General features: G+C 30.6%; 1 protein-coding gene across 2 annotated transcripts; it reads left to right on the top strand.

Moving 5' to 3' along the window:
• The first annotated feature begins 3,968 nt into the window (after positions 1 to 3,968).
• LOC134247722 (uncharacterized) lies at positions 3,969 to 20,224 on the top strand. Of its 2 annotated transcripts, XM_062730056.1 has the most exons (8): positions 3,969 to 4,101; positions 15,406 to 15,473; positions 15,777 to 15,818; positions 16,177 to 16,336; positions 18,092 to 18,324; positions 18,899 to 19,204; positions 19,681 to 19,743; positions 19,879 to 20,224. In XM_062730056.1, exons 2-8 carry the CDS (start codon positions 15,431 to 15,433, stop codon positions 20,181 to 20,183), a joined length of 1,152 nt encoding a protein of 383 aa, XP_062586040.1. In that variant the 5' UTR covers positions 3,969 to 4,101; positions 15,406 to 15,430; the 3' UTR covers positions 20,184 to 20,224. The 2 variants fall into 2 exon arrangements, with proteins under 2 accessions (XP_062586040.1, XP_062586041.1); XM_062730057.1 differs by lacking the exon at positions 19,681 to 19,743.
• The last annotated feature ends 717 nt before the right edge of the window (positions 20,225 to 20,941 follow it).

Genomic DNA, 20,941 nt, shown 5'->3' with positions numbered 1-20,941 from the left:
TGTTGAGCTTTTATGGAGTTTATTTCTTTTTTGTGATGTATATTTCAATAAATGGAATTCAGGGTGTATATCACTTGACTTGTGCACATCTTCGAACCGATGCAGTAATCTTATTACCAGGTATGGGTACATTTACAGCGTTCGAGGCGTTTTCTCGATATGCATGATCAATTGCATAGGACCTGCAAATCAAAGACGTTGGTTGTTTTGTTCCATTCAAATGATATAATTTCAAAATGTGTTTGCAAATTTTACTGCTTTTTATTTCAAGTTTATTCTGCATAAATAGGCGCACTGTAAAAATACGTACTCATGCATCTAAAATTCTCTTCCAAACTTGCATTTTTTTCTTTTGATTCAAATCAATAATCATTCAAAAATATGATTATCATGTTGTTTATTTTGTTTTTGAAATGTCTTGATCACCTCATGTGTTCTCATATGCTTTACCATCGGAGATGTGCACAAGTCGATACCCAATCCAAAAAATCATTCAAGTGTAACGAGCGCATTGGGGTATACATCGTTACAATGAGACAAGGTATCTGAGAGAAATATGGCGGAATACGGCTATAGTTGGTATGAAACAAGTCGTACATAGATGAAAATGTTGCGTTTTTAAGAATTCATGTCAGCTTTAATAACAATCACCATATATGGTATAAGCAAAGGTTTGTAAGAATAGAAAATTCAACCAGTTTAACAGATCGAGACCACTACCTTATATGGAAGACAATTTTCAACACGTGACGATGTCTTCGTCACGCCCGTTCTCCAATCAAGTGAAAGAGTCCCAAGCATAACAGTCTACCACGTGTTTACGATTCAATGGTTACACGTGGTTTTCGTCGGTTTACTGCACAAAATTTAACTCGTCACCGGAAAAACTGTAGAGCTTCTTTATAACTTTATTAGACCGAAATTGAAAGATTATATTCTAAAGACATTGCTCCATGCTCACACTTAATATTGGAGTTGTTTTAGATGATTAACAGTCGCTTCGTATATCGTACAAACGCTTTGAATTTTGCATATACATAAAACACTTTCTGATAATATTGAGGGGTTAAATAATAATTGCACACTTTCTCCTGCTGTCTAAAACCAAGGACCTATATACTACCTGCGAAAGCTATGTACACGTATATCACGTGAAAAAAACTCATGTTTTATCGACACGATAGCACTTATACGTCTCTTTGAACAAAGGTATACTAGGCCGAGGTATTATAAGTCGATATAAGGCTTCATAAAGCAAATTTTGTAAATGTGAGCATAAAAATGAAAAATTATGCATCATTTTAAATATTTCTTTCACAAATTTCAAAAAAGAATTGAAAATAAGTTTCCAAGGGACAATTCAAGTTGCCTTTAATTTCACAGCTAGGTACTTGTAGTAGCCCACAATGCATTGCGGCTCATTCAGCAGTAGGTAAAGTAAACATATTAGCTTACATGCAAATTTATTCTGACGTCAGAAAATCTAGTGGTCTCGACCTGTTTAATGTGTGACCGATTGGCAGGAATGCTTATTTCTCCATGGCACCTGGTCCAACTTCTAATGTTTTGTACTCCTGGTTTGTATTGTTTCATGTCCTTTTGAGCTTGAATACTGTACGTAATCTCCATTTACATGTATTCCATCACTATGGTCAATAAATGCATAAAGTGAAAATTGCACTGCCAGTGTTATATTCATTTGTGATCTCATCGAGATAAAACCAATTAATGTATACAAAAAGGCCTTAGTAGCTTTGAGTTTAAAAAATAGATGAAAACAAAACCAAAGGTAAACTTAGTACTAAATTTTGTTGATCAATAGTCGAATTAATTCTACTGAATCAAAACCAAAGAACAATGGAACGAGATACCTTTGATTCCATACTTCCTTGAAATAACCCTAATCCTGGATCGATCGATTGTGTAAATTGTCAATTGAAGTGCAGTCTAAAGTAACAAATAATGAAAAGGTGATAAAATGATTCAAGGATACATTATAAACCTCTAAAGCCCCGTGATTGATTGTATCTTACCTATTGCCTTCTTCTGATGTGGAGGTTGTTGGATGGAACTTGGGACTTTTAGAATAATAAGCCATTCTGATTCAAAATCGAGACCTTTTAGATACCAAGAATCCCATGTGAGCAGACACCAATCTTTCATAGATGCATAATATTTCATAATATATTATTTACCGATCGCATTGAGAATTGCTTGGGCCATAACTAAAATTTGGAAACAATACATGTATACGGAAAAATATGTTAATTACATATCATTTTAAAATGTTTTTGGCCCACAACTCACAAGACGCAATTACAAATTTTCAATGAATAAGAATAAACCTTGCCTGTGGTATAAATTAATTAAAAAATCTGGATTAATTTGCCCTTTTTATGCATGTAATGCAAATAATATTTGTTAGACTGAATATTCCCCTTAAATGATGATACAAAAATAAATAAAATTTTTAAGACCCAAGTACTGAGGCGTACAAAATTAAAACTTTTTGTATCCCCTGCCGAACGCTCACATCCGCCGTGTGCTCCTTGTCATGATCGGAAAATATTAGGAAAATATCCGTCGACAATTCAGTGTGTAAATAATAGCTTAACAATTAGTTTGAGAAGCATCAGTCAGCATTTGACTATGTGGTAAATGGGATTTACTGATATAGTCATTGTATCGACCATAGAACTTACGAAATAATGACTTCTAGATCTAATCTTGTTTCATCACCTTATTTGTCAATAATTTAACTCTTTTTACCTCTTACCTCTTTCTAGATATTGTTCATACGTAGAGCATGCTCTTGCACGTCGATTCAGCTGAGGGATATAAACCTCGTAAGTAGTTGATGAAAGGATATTGCTGCATAAGTAAGGGAAGTTGACGATTGAGAAGTTAAAGTCATCACGTTTATCATAAAGCTTGGATGTAAGATTACCATTAACGTCTCATTCAAGTAAAGTATCTAAATTATTATTATATGAAACAGATGTGTTGGACTGGTGGTATCTTTTATTTCAAGCTTACTGGGATAAATCGACATAAGAATGGAAATAACGATTTATAAAAAAAAAATGTCGACTTGAAGGCCACAAAATTTTTTTCTTCTTTTCAAGATTTTTAACAAATTCTGCTTCATATGAATACAAAAATAGGTCTGCACATGAAATTCCAATGGATTGTTGGAAGACCTAAACCCCATATATAACATTGTCGATCAGAAACTCAAGCATCTTTTAAACATCAATTTCAGAGTACTTTTGTGTACAGACTGTTTAACAAAATACCAATGACAATGGACACGTGACAAGGAAAGTAAATTTACAATTTCCATTTTATTGAAACTGTCAATAATATGAAAAGTCTAGACTTTCGTTTATCATGGAGAAAGCTTTTTAAAATAATTGAAAAGTCGTAAGTTTTATGTTTTTGAATTTAGTAAAATTTTGTGATTTCTAAGAGTTTTTAATGTCTACAACTTGACTTAAATTCAGCATTTTGCAAAAATTCTAATTAAATGACTTTAAATTGTTTGCAAAAGCAACTAATCGCTGGGTTGTATTTGCTTTTACATGTTTCATACCAATTTTTAGGTCATACAGATTTTAACTACAGATTGCTCCGTCTGTATGATCACAGCAAAGGGCTCAAGTCGGCTTTGACCTGTCGACAGGGGATGCTGAATCCTCTTTGGTACCTGATCCCACCTCCAATGTTGCCAGGAGTCTGTCATTTTACCCTGATTTAGATTTGTTTTCTTCACTGGATTTATGATATTGATCATTCTGCGTTAATTTTAAACTTTACACATTATCATGTTTGAAAAATACCAAAATAAATATAATTAAATCTCCTTCAATTACATGTAAAATCTGTCTTTAATTAAAAGCGATAAAATAAGGCAAACAGCATCGGCCAGTGACCTAATAATTAGTTTCTATTGATTGTAAATGATTTGCAGACATTGGGTGCTTCGATCAGACTTTATACTTGCTCTGTTTCGAGGCAACTTAAAGGTGTGCAGTGATTGAATACATTAATTGTTTTATCTTGGAGCAACACTATGGTATAACAAGGAGACAGAAATATAAGGTTTGTAAATATTATGGACACTATTGAATATTAATATGCAGTTTCCTTTTTTTTGTAAATTAAACAGTGTTTCTTGAAAAAAAATATTGCTCTCATTTTTATTGAATATTTACCTTGGATTATCTTGTATATCTAGCAGTGGGTGAATTTTATGTAAAATGAACGATAGAGATTAAATTTGAGAAACATTTTTTGTTATTAGAAAAATACATACTTGTGATATTTAAATATGATGAATTCCAAGGAAAACTTTGTGATGTAGTTCATCAGCGGAATACGGTATGTGTTATTTTGAAGAAATTACACACAAACGTGTGCACATTTATATTTGCACATCTGTTTGCTATGATAATCCTTAAATTTAAACACTAAGAAGCTCTTTTAAAATGTTTTCTAAATAGAAATAAAATTTTAACATATAAATACTGAATTCTCATACTATGCAAATCAATAAGAATGATTAAAAAATCTTTACTTTTTGTATCTTGATTACATGCACTTCATACAGTTAACACCATTTCAAATATCAAAAATAGCTTTTGAGTGTTTAAAACGGGGTGAAACATTTTCCATGCATTAAATGATACTTTATAGCAAAAAATTTCTTTATTAATGGTATGTAAACGTGCTTAAAATGAACGATTTTTAAACACGACTTAATGTATTTAACAATGTTTAACCAAAATTAATTTGATAAGGAACACTTTGTAGGCAAATTCATTGAAACAATGATAAATGTTTTTTTAATATTTAAATTAGTAAAATAGTTCATTTTTGCTATTTTTCTTGTAAACGAAGGTTATATTATTTACAGAAGGATTTTATGTTTAAAAATATTTATCTGATTCTTAAATTATATTCATAAATACATTAAATTAAACATGCTAGTAAACAATAATTTATTTTTACGACCAAATTTTTTAAATGAAAATGGTACGAGCCCCAAAGAATATTTGAAAATTACAAGATAATTCAGTTTCCGTTCTCGAAAAATGCTTCGCCTATGCTACTCTTCGAAGAAATATTTTGCTTTGAATCGTGTTTTTGAAAATACTAGCACGTTTGTTTACTTTGAAAAGAAAATCTTAACAACTCTAACTGCTAGATGTTCAGGTAATAAGACCGACAATTTGTGATTTCTATATTTGAAAACAACGTAAGTCAAGTGAGCGTTTTATCCAACTGAGTGAACTGACCACATTAATTTTTCAATACGTGTATTCATTTCCGAGTTTGGTTTTGCAAAGTGTATGGAAGTGTGTCACAAGAATGATTTGCTTGGTAGGACTTTTTGGATCGAATTTGTATATTTTTGTTCAAGAAATATTTCTTTATAGTTATTATATACTTTTTTGCTTGAAAATATCCTTGGGCTTTTCGAAGGACATGCTTTTTTTTTCTAAATAATCTTAAAGATACTAAAGCCTCCTTTAGGCCAAAATAATTTATCGTATATTCTAGAATGCCTCAAAATCTAATAATTTATTAAGGTATTAGTTTTTGAGGCATACTAGAATTGAACCTCAACCAAAAGAATATTATATCCGGGATTTAGATCAATTGCTTTTACCATGACTAGAGGAATTTTAACGCTTTTTTGACATATACCAACTTGTGTCTTTGTGGATTTACATACATCCTGGATAACCAACATGACTGCTTATATGTTTTCCGACTGGAAACATCGCGGAGGAAGTCACTTAAAAGTGTTGTGATGAGGCAACATTTAATGCTGGCTAATTAGCGGTTGTTAATGGAACTAAATTGCAGGCGCAGTTGCTGATGCAAAAGTACATCTTCCTGTTTCACTGCTTTAGATCGTTTATATACTTAATTCTCTTTCGGAGTTCAGACAGAATGGTTTTTTGAGTGCTTTTAACTTCATCAAAATGCAGGAAAACAGTAAATCGCTCATATGATGTTGAAAACACAGGACTAATGGAACATTCTTAATCACCGACACTTCCTTAAAACACTGACGTATCTCACAAGTAAAATTCTCCCTTTTTTGCCTCTTCTCTTTGAAAAATTTCAATGGATTTTTTTAGTTTGATATCATTTAATAAAGACATACATGTTCATATTTATAGTGAGGTATGTTAATTTGAGTGTAGGATTTCAAAAGCTTAATCACTAGTCTCGTAGTCACTATCATAAATTAATGACGATATTTTAGAAAACACGAGAAAGCGTTTCTTCGTGTTTGACATTTTTAAAAGATCAAATGAGACCAAAGTGAGGTAACCTTTCTGATGGAAGTTCGGGTTTCGTTTGTATGTTTTTCAAACTCTTCTGCGTGCTATTTGTCCATTTGTTAACTTTTTCATATTTTGTCAGAAGGACTGGAAGATTTTAAATTTGCATAAATAGCATCGAAAAGTGAGAATACAAAGTAAAAACGAAGCACCCTTCCCATTAAAGTTTATTAATTCCTCACAGGGAACGTATATGATCTATTCTTAAGAAGGACTACTAGTATATTACAAATGTATTGAAAACATGCGTTTAAGAGCTTCGGGTTTCATTTGTATGCTAACCAATTCCTTTTTCTCCAAAAGAACATCATTGCTACAAATACTTATGACCAATATTGGCGTGTGGTATTTTAAGTGTTTGTTTTCTGTCTTTTTCATGTAAAAGAACCTCTCCGAGACCAACTCTACTTTTCTTTTACTTTAAAATGCTGAACACATGATTCTTGAATGTTCAAGAGAAAGCTATTCAGTTTAAGATTGTATACATGTATAAACTTAATTCCCTTTTTACAGATCAGACATTAATGGCGTGCAGTAAGTGCTTTTAACTACATCAAATTGAAGGGAAATAGTGAATTGTTTATAAATTTTAAAATGAATACAGCGAATATCAAAATATTTATTCATTACCGATACTTTACAAATATTGACACCTAAAAACTTCCTTTTCTGCCTCTTCTCTTTCAAGACATTTCACGGGATACTGTTTCATTCAATAAAAATATATATATTCATATTAATTTTGAGGTATTTAAAGTTGATTGTAGGATTTCAAAGGCATGGTTACTTGTCTTATCGTGCTTAACTTTTATAGAATTTAGATCAGAGTCCAAAATTAGATTAACCTTCCTCTGGAAGTTTTGATTTTGTTTGTCTGTCCAACTGTCAAGCGTTCCGTTTGTTAACTTTTCATATTTTTACCTTCAGAATTAACTTTGCACAAAATTGCAATGAAAAGTGAGAATCAAAATTTGTTCAGTGAAGCACCACTCCCATTAAAGTGAATGAATTGATTGAATTCGTACATGGGGAACATATAAATGTGTTATTAAGAACCACTGTTGTTTAAAATTTGTTGATAGCATGCTTCTAAGGGCAACAGGTTTTATTTTGTATGTAAAAAAAAAGCTTTGATTTTTCTCCTCAAAGAATATCAATGCTAATTGGCATGTGTTATTTTCCGTTTATATTTTAAAAGCCTACTTCAGTTAAAAGAATCTCTAATAGACAAATTCTACTCTGGCATACTTTTTCTTTTACCATATAATACGGAACACAATATATTTTATTGTTCAATAGAAATCAATTCAGTTTAACATAGGATTTTTAAAGAAATATTTTATTTGTTTAGGAGACCAGATAATCCTATTATTGATAAGCTTAACGATTTATTGATAAACATTTACCGTTTTAATGTGCAATTCACAGTTGAATAATTAGTACAATTAAATTGTGAAGTTACTGTATGCAAATCTCAGGATCGCTTCAACCAGGTTTCATAAATTGAAAACTAGATTTAACACAATGGGGTTGTAAGTTTTAAATTTAGTGGCTGAAATTCACTTGGTGTTTTATTCCTCAAAGAAATGTAATTTAAAAATGGGAGATAACTGCAACAACTTGAAGATTTGAAATATATTTATTCCGCGGCAGAAGATTTTTGGGACAAAAAATAAAGAGAAAGCGCAATTATTGCCAATATCATCATATTTTAAATATTTATTATTACTAGTAACTTAGTTAAAAACTATAGTTAAAAATGAGTGTTATATATTTTATAGCGCAGGAACGTATCTTTTAGGCACAAAAACCGTTCACGGTAGCTCAGTCGGTAGAGCGCTTGCTCCGTGATCGGGAGGCCATTAGTTCTAATTTTGGCCGCGATTGACCTAAGTCGATTAAAAAATGGGTAGCGAATGTTCTTTCGCCATGAGCTCGGCACTTGAAGTGAAAGTTGCGGACCCGTCGGATCAGACCCTAAAACCGAGTCACGGCAGGCGTTGGCACGATAAAGATCCCTCACTGCTCAGTGGCCCTGGGTGCCGATTAAAAGGACAAAAGGACGCCTCTACATGAGTGAAAAATTCTAGAATGGGACATAAAACAACGTACAATTAGTCAATCAATCTAGGCACAAAATCATGGCAAAAACCAAGAAATTATTGTGAAGTTTATCTGAAATTTTAAATGTTGGGTAAAATTTATTATCAAACATGAATGCTTTCTCTTTTTTTAATCTTATTTTGTGATTGATTTTATAGTTTAGTACTGGCATTTACAATACATTGCTACTTTTTTTTCATCCAATACATAAGAAATTGATTGAGTATATTACTGTAAAACTTCAATAATTCTAGAGGAATTCTTCAATAATTCTAGAATTATTAATTCTGTCATCATGTTACTTGTAGCGATCGCAGATCTCAAAATGAAATTAAGTCTGCTACACGTGTATAAGATAAATAGATATGATATGTCGAGATGTAATATTGCAGAGAGAAAGCAGATAAAAATGTCAATAAAGCTTTATCATTTTTAAACATCACTCGTACTTGTTGAAATTGGGTTTTTCTTGTAATTAATTTACTTTTAAGCTATTGTATTGACTGGTAAATACACAGATATCATTTACACCCACAAACTCAATCTATGAACACACATTTAATTAAAGATTCCTAGAGAATGATATAAAAAAAAACAAATTGAAAATGTGGAAGGAAAACCAATTAGAAATTTAAAAAAAATGAAATAATATCTGCATGTTGGCACCAGTTCGTGACAAAGCTCGATTTCCTATTCAGTCTCGTATGAAAGCCCTCTTTCGGTTTAGTTTTAAATGGAAAGTTGTTAGTAAGCTAACTGTTTGAACACGAAATCCACTTATATTTCATAAACCTAATCGATCCATACATATTTATCAATAAATGTTTTAAAATAAATATTTCAACAAATGAGGGAAATGATTTATTTTGTAATATTACCCATATATTTGGATTAACGATAACGCTTCTCAAGTGTTTTTTTTTTTTCTAAAATAGAGTAAATTGCAATGAAGGGTGGCTTAATACGACTTACATTTTAATAATTTAAATTAAACAGATTCATTTCTAACTATGAAATCATTACATTTAAATTGACTATGCTTTTATGACTCATTGTAACAAGATAATTTCTTTGATTACTTTGACTTAAAATGACATTTACTACAACGGGTTATTTCTCATTCTAAGTTAAGTAAAATTAGTACAGTGTACATATTGAGTATAATTTAATTATGTACAGCTAAATCAAATATGTTTTAGTTATAAAATTTAAAAAAAATCTTATTAGCTGATTGAAGATTAGTTATCCTAAAAGTATTGAAAATGCACGACGAGAAAGAAAAAAAATGTTAGATTTGATTCAGAATTTTGTACCTAAAACTATTCTGGAGAAAAAAAAAATGATTTTTATATATAATTTTTTATTTAAGCATTGAATTCATATTTTGGGATGTCTTCGGTCCTATAACACACCTGGCCGTGCCGACAAATGCGCGGTAAGATAATTTGTAAGGACCGAAGACATCCCAAAATATGAACTCAATACTTATTTTTACATTCTTTAATTTTTTCCTCTTCATAATTGTTCATTTCGGTAATCTTTGATGTGAATTTAGCGCTCTTCAATACTGGTGTGCTTTATAGACGTAAGAGCCGTTTGTGACGTCGTAAAGTTAAATAACGCAAACGAACATTGCGAGGAAAAAAGTGACAAATTAATTTTAAATGCACATTTGTTGTATTTTTACGTTAATTCAACAGGGTTAATTTTTTAAAATTAAATTGTGTCAAACAATGTACATTTTGGTGTTCATAAAGTATTGAAAATGCATATAGTTCCTACTGTGTATTCTAACGCGCGGTGACAAGGTTTCGCGTGTGTTATAGAGATTCGAACGTCATGGATTTCTAAGACGTCGCGCATAGTATTGGGGTTTGAAATTGCGTAACTTGTAACACTGTAAACGACGGGTGTTAATACTTTTGGTCATTTTATCGGTTTGGCTACATGGATTTTTCTGGCAATTTGTATCAAGCTTTTATACTTCCTGTGATGATGTCACACAATATTCAATAAAATTTTCTAATTTACGGACTGTTCCGACTGTTCGAAAAATAGGAAGTGTACCGTAACATGCCGTAATCTTGACAAGTTACAAGAAAAGATAGAATGTTTGGTAAAGATTTTTTACCATATAACAGGTTCTTTTCGTAAAACAAAGTTGATAAATAAAATGTGCAAATCAAGAGGTAGTCAAATTTTTCTTTAAAAAATTAAAAGCAAGTAGTAGGAGAGATTAATAGAGCGATTCTGATGTCTAGTCGGTTTTGTTACTACGACACAAATATGCGTATTATGGTATTCAACCGGGCATATAACACCAATATGAGCTGTATTCTCTATTTGCTGGGAAAACTTTTAACAGATAAAATATTATTTTTAAAATGTGCAAATAAACAATTTTTTTTATTTAAAAAAATATTTTAAAATAAGTAAGACATTTTTAAGAAAACAGGAGAAGAAATTGAATGTCTAGTCTTATTTGTTACGCCTTGAATTTTTGACGTTTCTACGCTTAAATGACGTATACAATAACGTCAGAAAAGTATATTTTGACGTTACAAAATCAGCCCCAATTCTGTGCGCGACGTCTAATGGATTTCGTAAAGAAAATTACACTGAATGTAAATATTGCTTAATGTTTGTTTCTTTATTACAAAATGTAACAACGACACATCATACATTACTGCGTTTTAGAGTATCCATAACATGACGATATTGATAGTTCAACATCATTCAACTTTTTTTTTATCAATTTTTTTTCATCCTATTCTTCTCTGCATCGAATCGTGAACAGGTTTCCGAGATAAAAGGAAACTTCATCAGATATTGTTAATTTCTGCCAGTGCTTGTAGATTTCATTGTCATTGATGTTCGCCAAATCAATTTCTCAGCTTTTTTAATTTGTACAGGAACTAAAAGGTTAAAAAAGTATATATGGCAAACAATATTTTGTCAATATTTATCAATATTACGTTTTTAGAAATCTATTGTCCATTTGTATGAAATTGACAATTTTTAAGTATTCAGGTGAGCAAACATATGAAATATATATCCGTCGTAATATAATTTTATCTGGAAATCTTTTAAATCTTAAAAAATTGCAAATATAATTGAAAATGAATATTATTTGACTAATGGAGAAAATATTAATTAGATGACTTGAAAGATTCTTAAGAACAATAAAATGTATATAACTAAAAAGATTTTGAAAATAAACACACATTTGAAACCGTGGGGAAATCGGTAGTCTTCATTCTTACGAATGTCATCTGTTGTATTAGACTATCAACATGCCAAACAATGTTTAAGATAATTCTTCCTCACTTATCATTTGCAATACAGCACAATATTTGAAAAAAAAATCAGGTGAGTTGATAATGGAAAAGCAGAATCATCTCGTTTGCTCGTTTGTCATACAGTTTTCCGTTGGTTATAATCAGTAAGCTATTTATTTATGAAAAATATGCCTATGTGCAAGTCTGTGTGATTTATACACCAATAAATCTCTCGAAACTTAATTAACATTCCTTATATTTACATTTTAAATGTTTGAAAGCATAAAAAATATGCTCAATATTTGAATTTTTTGCTGCCCAATGTATTTTTTACTAATGTCTCATTGCCTCATTGTAACGTCATGTTTGCGCAAATTTCTACGCATTAGTATACACGAAAACGGTTTTCAAATCAATTTCACTGTTGGCTTACTAGAAAAACACAGCAAATGTAAATAGTCGATGATCAATGTACTATCTCAATAAAAATGATCTAACTAATGACATAAAAAGTGTAAACCAACTTATTTTTGTTGGGTTTTTCTCTACTTCCCTACTTACTTGACACGTATTTTCTGTAAGTAAATACCTTTCACAAACAAACACTGTTAAACACAATACAATGTAGGTTAGATGGAAGTATAAATAGAAGAAAAAAAACTTTTTCAAAATGCTCTATATTCTTTTTTTCAATTATTGTAGAGTTCTTGAAAAGAGGAGCACGACACTACTTTATGCTTAGAAAATTATCCATTCTATTTGATAGTCCCCGGTAATTTATAGGCCCGTCATATTAAATAAGAAATTTAAAGCAATAAATTGGTTTGTATATAATCAAAGCAAATTAAGAGCTCTTTAAACAGCTATATTATCTTTATCATTATGATGCACTTATTTGGGTCTGTAATAAAACAGAATCGCAGTCCACGATATCAAGTAGTTGAAGTTCTTTCCCTCGATGCTGGCAAAAAACAATTGATTTTGAAATGTTGCAATTTTTTTTTTCAAATATTTTATCTAAAAATTATTCTTGAAGACATAAGATATAGTTTTCACAAGTTTTTTTTTTTTATTGATTTGGTCTTATTGATATTATGTTTAAACTGAAAATCATGCATTTACCCATCCACCTTTGAAGGAATTGCAAATCGACATACAGTTTTGTAACAACTCTGTGAATGCAGAAATGTGCAAAGGAAAATGTAGTACATTATAGTGCTAAATAAAATCTATACCTTTTAATGATGAAATTAATTTTAGCAAAGAGTAATCATTAACTTCCTCTGAAACCTGTCTCCCAGTGTCACGAAAGTAGCTTTGAAAGCAAGATAAACACAGATAATTAAACATTGCCTTTCAAATCGTGCTATACAGCAAAATATACGTTAAGAAATTCACACGGATAATGTGCAACCAATTTGAAAATTATACTGTCAAACTTTACTTATGATAAAAATGTGTGATGGGGAAAAGTAATCCTTAATTTAAAAAAAATTCTCATATTAGAATCTCATCTTTCCAAACTGTGTCGGATTTGAGGATTTCAATTTTAAAAAATGGAATATGTGAGTATTCTTAAATTTTGCAATTAACAATTCAAAAAAGTACTTGTATCCCACTGATTTTTTTGTGGGTGAGCATAATGAATATGTTTTGAAGATTTGGATCTTGCCCCTAAATTCTGACTTTTTAAAATTATATAAATTTCATAATATAAATAAAAAATGTGTGGAGCATTTTACACATGAGTAAAAAGTCGGAAGAAAAGTCAATTACAAAAAAAAAAAATAAACAAATAAATAAAATTTAAAAAAATATATTAGTTTAAATCAATAGGGAATTTTGAATGAGAGGAAATCACACATTATAAAAAAAATAGCAGAACAGTGTAATGCTTTGACACATAATGTATATTTCTTTTAATCATAAATTTCACATGTCATTCTTATTTTTTTGATAATCAAATCAAGTGGACTTTATATAAATAAACATCAGTCATATGAAATTAAATTAAGGATATTCAACTAAAATGTCCCAACTAAAGTGAACGGACTGCAATTTGTCTCAAAAGTCCAATCAATCAAAGCAGTTTGAGGCAGATCAGCCCTTTGGAAACAGAGGTTGGATCAGGTGCCATGGAAAATTGAGTATCCTATTATATGACGACCATTCACATCCGCCGCATGTTCCTTGGAATGATCGGTAAAACGGACAATTTCGTGGACAATCCAGTCGGAAAATAATTTCTAACAATTTGTTTCAAAGACGTTAGTCAACATTCTACTCAACGATAAACGGTATTTGCAAACGAGGTCGTTCTGCCGAACAAAGAATTTGTGAAAAATTGACTCTTTAATGGTATCCTTGCATCATCATTTTATCTTTGAGATGCCTGCAGCATTTTTTAAATTGTTTGTACGTAATACACATTGTTGCATATAAATTCAACTGCGGACATAAACATTGGACGCAAGTTATAGTAGAGATTACTTTAAATTTCTAGAATAGAATAGATATTATGATAATTATTTGCAAAGAACATTTACAAAGTACTCTACCCTAACATAGTTGCCCCAAGCGAAAAGTTAATAAAGAGAACAGAGAAATTAACAATACAAGGATACGCAGTACCATTTTGTATATAACGGTATCATGAACAACAATTCCCCATCTGAGTTTATTCTCTATGTCAATTTGTCCCTTGTCATAGTATCCATATCTAACACAAGAATAATCAGACTAGATTGATTTTTTTGATTTTGTTTGGCATACAGACCAAATAATAACGTAAATGAGGATAGAGAATCTTTCTATTTCAATATTTCGCTCTTTATTGAAAACATTTGTAAATAGCTCGTATTATCGGTAAATATATTACCTATTGTTGTAGCTATTTTAGTGGATTGTCTGTTGTACTCTTATGAGGAGTTGTATTATTGCAAATATGTGTCCTGCTCACATGCAATGTTGATTAAGGAACACATAAAAGAGATAGGCTTTTGAAATCTGCTTGATGGAAATAGAAATATTCACCTTGCACGCGACTGGTCGTATAATAATGATTATTAATAATGGCTCATCTAACATCAATTGTCAAAAGAAATTAAATACAATTAATAATTATTTTGTAAATAGAGTTAAGATTTTAAAAAAATTAAAATTCTTTTTTAAATTTAACGGCAACTTTTTGAATTAAACAATAAGTAAGTATGTTACTTGAAACTAAGTTAAAGTTAAGATAAAAATAAAATGGTTTTGAAATGGAAAATGTCATAATCTCTGAAACTGAAATAAAATGGTTTTGAAATGGAAAATGTCATAATCTCTGAAACTGAGTTAATGACATCATCTCCAGCGATTTGTTTCTCTAAAACTAATTACAAGTCGCTGAAGATGAAAGTATTCTTCATATCTTGGGGTCAACTTGTACGAATCAGAATGCATGTAGAAAAAGGTATCTTTTGATAAGTTAAACAGCTTCATTTTATTCGTAAAAGTAATATATAATAACATGCATTTCAATGAAGATGTATTTTTTTTTTAAAGTTGATACGTTTTTATTAGTTAAAAATTTATTTAAAAAATAATTAAGAACAGTGGAACTGTATGTTTAATATTCTTTGGTCAAAAATTAAATTAACATTTAATTTAAATAAAAATTATTTCAGGTTCTCCGGATGATACACTAGAGGGATGGTTAAAGCTCCAATGTTCATTTTGTGTCTCTTTACTCTGTGTGAGTAGTATCTATTTTTTGTTTCAAATATCACGTGATCATTTTCTAAAAATAGCCATTTACATAGAAATTATGTTTTTCTCGATACTAAAATATCAGACAGAAACTTTTTTTTAAAAAAATCTAGCGGAGCTCTTACGAGATTGCTTACATTAAAGGATACATCAAACAACAATTTAGATATAATATTTATCTTCAAAATTATTTCCAGGGAAAAAAATATCTCTCAGGACTAAAACATGGTGTGTTAGTTGATGAAAACAAAAAGAGAATTTTATATCATGTTAAATTTTCTCACAATAGGTTATCTCCCGGAGTGTTTAATGCAGACCATTACAGTCGAAGGTAAACAATCGTTATAAAGTATGTGCATTATTTAATAAGAATTCAAGATAACACAGCAGTAGATGTTTTTAATGTCCATCAAATCGTATGGCATTTAATCAAGAGCTGTATAATACAAACCAAGAGCTAAAATTTTAAAAGTACTCGAAAGAAATAGAAATACATACTTGAATACATATCAAAATTTGAATTTAATTTTATTTGTTATATGGATATGCAGAATATTTTGTAAAACAAGAAACTTCTCTCTCTCAAAAATAGTCAACTACACTTCCTTGTAAATTTTTGCAAATATTTTTCTCTCTCCTCGAAACACAATGTGAATTAACTAATTTTGAAAATGAATCTTGTATTTCAGGTTACTTTGGCAACATCAAAAAGTTGACATATGAGATTTTTGATGCCGAGGCTAACTTACCTGAGTCCCTTGCTCATTGTGCAACAGTTGGGATGGGGAAAGCTAGCACGAATTCGGCTACATTCATGTATGTTCGAGCGAAATTACTGGAATACGGGTGGTAAGTGACAACGATTATTACAAATTAGAAGATTTTATTTGTCCAGTTTGAGCCCCCGGAGGAGAAAAAAAAATACCGGTATAACAAACATGAAGCAAAACAAGGAGGAGGATCCAAATAACTAAATGATAGAACAAACTATACATTTTATACAATGAGAGGAGCAGAGTTGATAATTGATAAATACATTTACAAAAGATGTAAAAGATTATCTGTAGTGATGTTTATTAAAGTTTGAGCAGAATGTACTGAAAACTAAGTATTAAAATGACTATAAAATAACCTTAACACCTTAAATATACCATCGCATATCTCATTTTATAAAGATGTTTTCCCTCTATCTTTTTGTTTGGTCCGATGAGCAAAAGAAAGTATCTCAAAAGATGGTTTATCAAATTAAAAAAAAATCCTGAACTAAAAATACATGTAGAAATGAAATAATGATATTGGAAAAAAAACCCTGTGATTTGCATGCTTACCCAATTTTTCTTTGTATGATAAAAGAGGAAACTACTTTATAATTAAAATAGTTGCTTGTAGTCCAAAAGGATTCAGTTTTTTTTTACAAAAAGAAATAATAATGGAGATAAAGAAAAATATTTTTGCTCAAAAGTGTAATAAACAATACAGGTTTTGGAGCACAGCAAACTCGGACCTCAAAAACATTAGAGCTAAGGTGAGGTGCTATAGAGGAATGAGCATCCACTACCGACAAGTTTTCCATCGTGAGCACCTTGTCATGATGGGGAAAATAATGAAAAATCTGTCGACAATTTAGTTGTAAATAATAGCCTTATAATTAGTTTATACGAATTGTAAAAACGTCAGTCAGCATTTGATTTAATGATAAAATTGTATTTGTTGAAAGGTCATTGTATCGACCATCCGAAATGATGACTTTAAACGAGACTGCTGATATTCTTGTTACAAAAACTTCTTTGTCAATAGCCTACCTTGTTTTTGAACTTGTTTATACGTAGAGCATGCGCTGGCGTATAGAATCAACTGCGTGAGATGAACCCTGCATGCAAATGAAAAATTAAGGTATATTGTTGTATTAGTTAGAGAGGTTGATGATTGAAAAGTCTAAGTCATCAGGTTTATTAAAAAAGTTTGTTGTCTAATTATCATTAACGCCTTGGTCTTGTAAAATTTCAGAATATAAAACAAATTTTATTGTCCCAGATATGTCAGACTTTGTGGTATCTTATTTTAAGCACACTGGGATATATCGTATTGACATAAAATCAGTTTCTTGGGTTGTCATTCTTTGGATGAGAAGAGTTCATGAAATATTTGCTGACTAATGTATTTTTCTGAACGCAATTTCTTTTAAATGTGCATTTTGAAACTGATAAAAAAAATGTAAGATTCACACGTCACGTTCATTTTTCCCCCTCGTATTATCAAATGGTTAAAATTATGGACGAGTAAAACGTTCATTTTGTAGATATAGTTATTTATGAACTTTAAACATTTTGAATAGCAGTACACACCTAAGAAAACTATCTAGTTTTCTTGTGATTTAAATGTTCTAAACGTTTTAAAATTTTTCGATTAAATCCCATATCTTTTTAAGCGAATTCATTTGCATTTTACCAAGTGCTGCATGGTAATAATTGTTAACGCTTATTTTATGTTAAAGACGGTAGAGTTGCATCTTCCTATGGAACTCATTGATCAAAAAAGGTCTTTTTGGGTTAAGATTAAATGTTTAAAGAATCTGATTATATAAATTAGATTGTATGTTCACAGGCCTCAGAATAAATCCTTGGTATTCCCTATTTACTACCCATATGACGCCACATATAAATGGTATGATGTCAGTAGATGTAACGTTTACAGAAGAAATGATGGCGTCCCAATAGCAGGGTCTCCAACTGAGAGATGTGCTAAACTTATCATGGACCCATTCAGTCAATACTTATGGGAGGCTGTCAATTGTTCAACGAGGCTTCCATTTCTTTGTCACAAAGGATACAATATAGGTGAAAGAGACATTCAGTAAACCAGTAAACACTTTTTTTTAAATTTAAAGATTTCTCAATACTCAGATTAAGTTTTCTGTATAAAAAATAAACAAATATTTAACATTCTTGCTATTGTTTTCATTACTTAATAAACAAATAGTACTAGTGGATTAGCAGTTAAACTGTGTTTAAACAAATTTTTATGCACCCGGATCGATAGATCAGGACGTATATTATTTTTGTCCAATTTGTCTGTCTGTTTGTCTGTCTGTTTATCTGTTTGTCTGTCTGTTGTCAACTTTAACCTTCGCCATAACTTTTGAACCATAGCAGATAGAGACTTCATAAATGGTACGCATACTACACTGATAAAGTTCTTACAAATGACACCAAGGTCAATGACCTTGTGACCTTGACTGTGACCAATATATGCTAAAAATAGCTTTTTCGAACTTACACAATAGCTTTTTCGAACTTTGTTGCCGCCGGGCGCATATTGTTTCACAAACACATCTTATTAATTTATATAAATCCACTGCGCAGTGCTGTCTTCCTTTTGTAATATACTTTTTCCCATGATGTATTTTTTCAGATAGCACGGGGAATGAAACATACATAGGAACACAAATAGACCAAAACATCACGGATGAAAGCGTTCTTTTCCAGGTATTTACCAACATGAGCACTCCCCTGGATTGCGAGGAACACTGCCTCAGGAGAGTACGGATTTGTATCGCCGTGGAAGTCGTTCAGATCAACGACACAGACTTTGAATGTACCGGTGCCATGATTAATTTCAAGCAGTACTTCAATCTTAATATGAGTGTTCAGGTTAACTTGATTCCGGCGCCTGACAATTACACAGTGTTTGTCAAGGGATTAAATCAAAGTGATGAAGGTGTGTTACTTGTTTTAACTGGTAGTTTTTATATTTGAAGATTCCAACAATAAACAATAATGTTTCAAATCAAATTGTTCAATAATATACATTTTCAACAATTACTTAAAAAGTTAAAGCATATGCTTTATATTTATTTTTTGATATTATTTGAAATTTGCGAATAAGGAAGCGCAACAAAGCTTTCAAATCGCAATATCCCTGTACTGTTTTAGAACACAAATGCAAATATTGAAACAATGCTTTTAATAAAAGAGAGAAAATTAAATAAAATGAAATTGATATTTTCAATATATAATTGAATCTTTTAAACATATTTACAGATACCCTCGAAATTCTGCTTACCTTTTTTATCGATAATTACAATAATTGACTGGGAAAAATATAAAACGTTAATTTTCTACCTCTGTATTAATCACTTGTATATTTTTACACTCTATATACAAAGTAATATATAATGTAAATTTTTTTTACAGTTATTATAAACAATGGATCGTCCTTTGTAACGTCCATAAACTTTACTGAAAATAATCTGGGATGTAAGTAATAAAAGCAGTTTCTTTAAAAATATGACAAAATTAAATAATGCATTATCTTATGCTTCATTTTTTTAAAATTATCATCTTTTATATTCCATGAAAAAATTATTTAAACCAGCGTCTTATCTTTTCTAGGCTCATATAACTACGATTTTCCAACGACAACAGTAGCTCCGAACTGCAGTTGTCTGTGTTCTTTTACCAATTACACCGACTCCGAGCTTCAGGCCTGGATACAGCAAATAAAGAATCAGCTACTTCTTAATAAAAAGGAATTGTCCTCAAACGCTCGAAAGAAGATTTCGGCGAGTGACCCTCGAGCCTCGTCACAGACTATTGGGAGTTTTGGTGCCATAGTCATTGTAACTGTTATAGGAATTATTGTAATTCCAGACATACCGCTCATTTTAAAACAGATCAAATATTTATCTAAAAGATGATTTGTATAATTGCTGAATAAAGGGTCAAAGGATTCCTAACATATTTTAATCCACTTCAATTTAAAACTTAATAATCAAGAACGAATTGTGCTTATTATCTTAGAATCTGGAAGTGGTTAAGTTACGAATATTTAGCTTTCTTTAAGCGTAAAGCTAAATGTTGGTCCACAGTGTGGTCAAAATTTTCATGAAATTAAAATAGAAAAAAAAAACTTGCTGATCTCTGACGAACAATAGAGTCAAAGTTACTTAGGCAAGCATTTTGCCCAATGGGACTCTTGGTGACTGATATTGGTTTGGATGCTGAAATATCTGCAACGAGTAAAGTAATCTAAAGTGAATAATATAAAACTTTGGTTTATTCTTTGATCTTGATAAACAATCATTGAAATATCAGTAACTAAAACTATACTCCGATAAAGTCATTCAGAATCCCTCTTTAAAAAAGTCTTTTTCTCCACTAATAAAAGAAGAGGGGCTCATTTGATATGAAATAAGAAATTTCATTTCTTTAATCTTTAGTTCTTTACTCAATATTATATTTGTTTAAATAAAAAAGAATTATTACTTATTTATATGTAGGCAGATCTATATAAAATATACGATACAGGAAAAGGTACCTCATTATATAAAAGGCTTTAGTTTCGTCTCCGTTACACCATATTAGATTCAACGTGACATTAACTTAAGGGGATACAGGTAAAATAACCTGATGTATAACCAGACAAGCCAGAGGAACTCATAAGAGCCTTGTGCTG

This window comes from Saccostrea cucullata, unplaced genomic scaffold (assembly GCF_032062105.1).
Source record: "Saccostrea cucullata isolate Sc308-1 unplaced genomic scaffold, CSIRO_AGI_Scuc_v1 ctg64, whole genome shotgun sequence".
NCBI lineage: Eukaryota > Metazoa > Mollusca > Bivalvia > Ostreida > Ostreidae > Saccostrea > Saccostrea cuccullata.
This window is presented reverse-complemented; position numbering and strand designations above follow the sequence as displayed.

Bases quoted from the DNA above. Each gene is read 5' to 3' on its own strand.
- LOC134247722 (XM_062730056.1), top strand. From the start codon at position 15,431: ATGGTTAAAGCTCCAATGTTCATTTTGTGTCTCTTTACTCTGT. The intron at 19,205-19,680 runs GTGTGTTACTTG...TTTTTTTTACAG, and splicing joins ATTAAATCAAAGTGATGAAG to TTATTATAAACAATGGATCG. The intron at 19,744-19,878 runs GTAAGTAATAAA...TATCTTTTCTAG, and splicing joins TACTGAAAATAATCTGGGAT to GCTCATATAACTACGATTTT.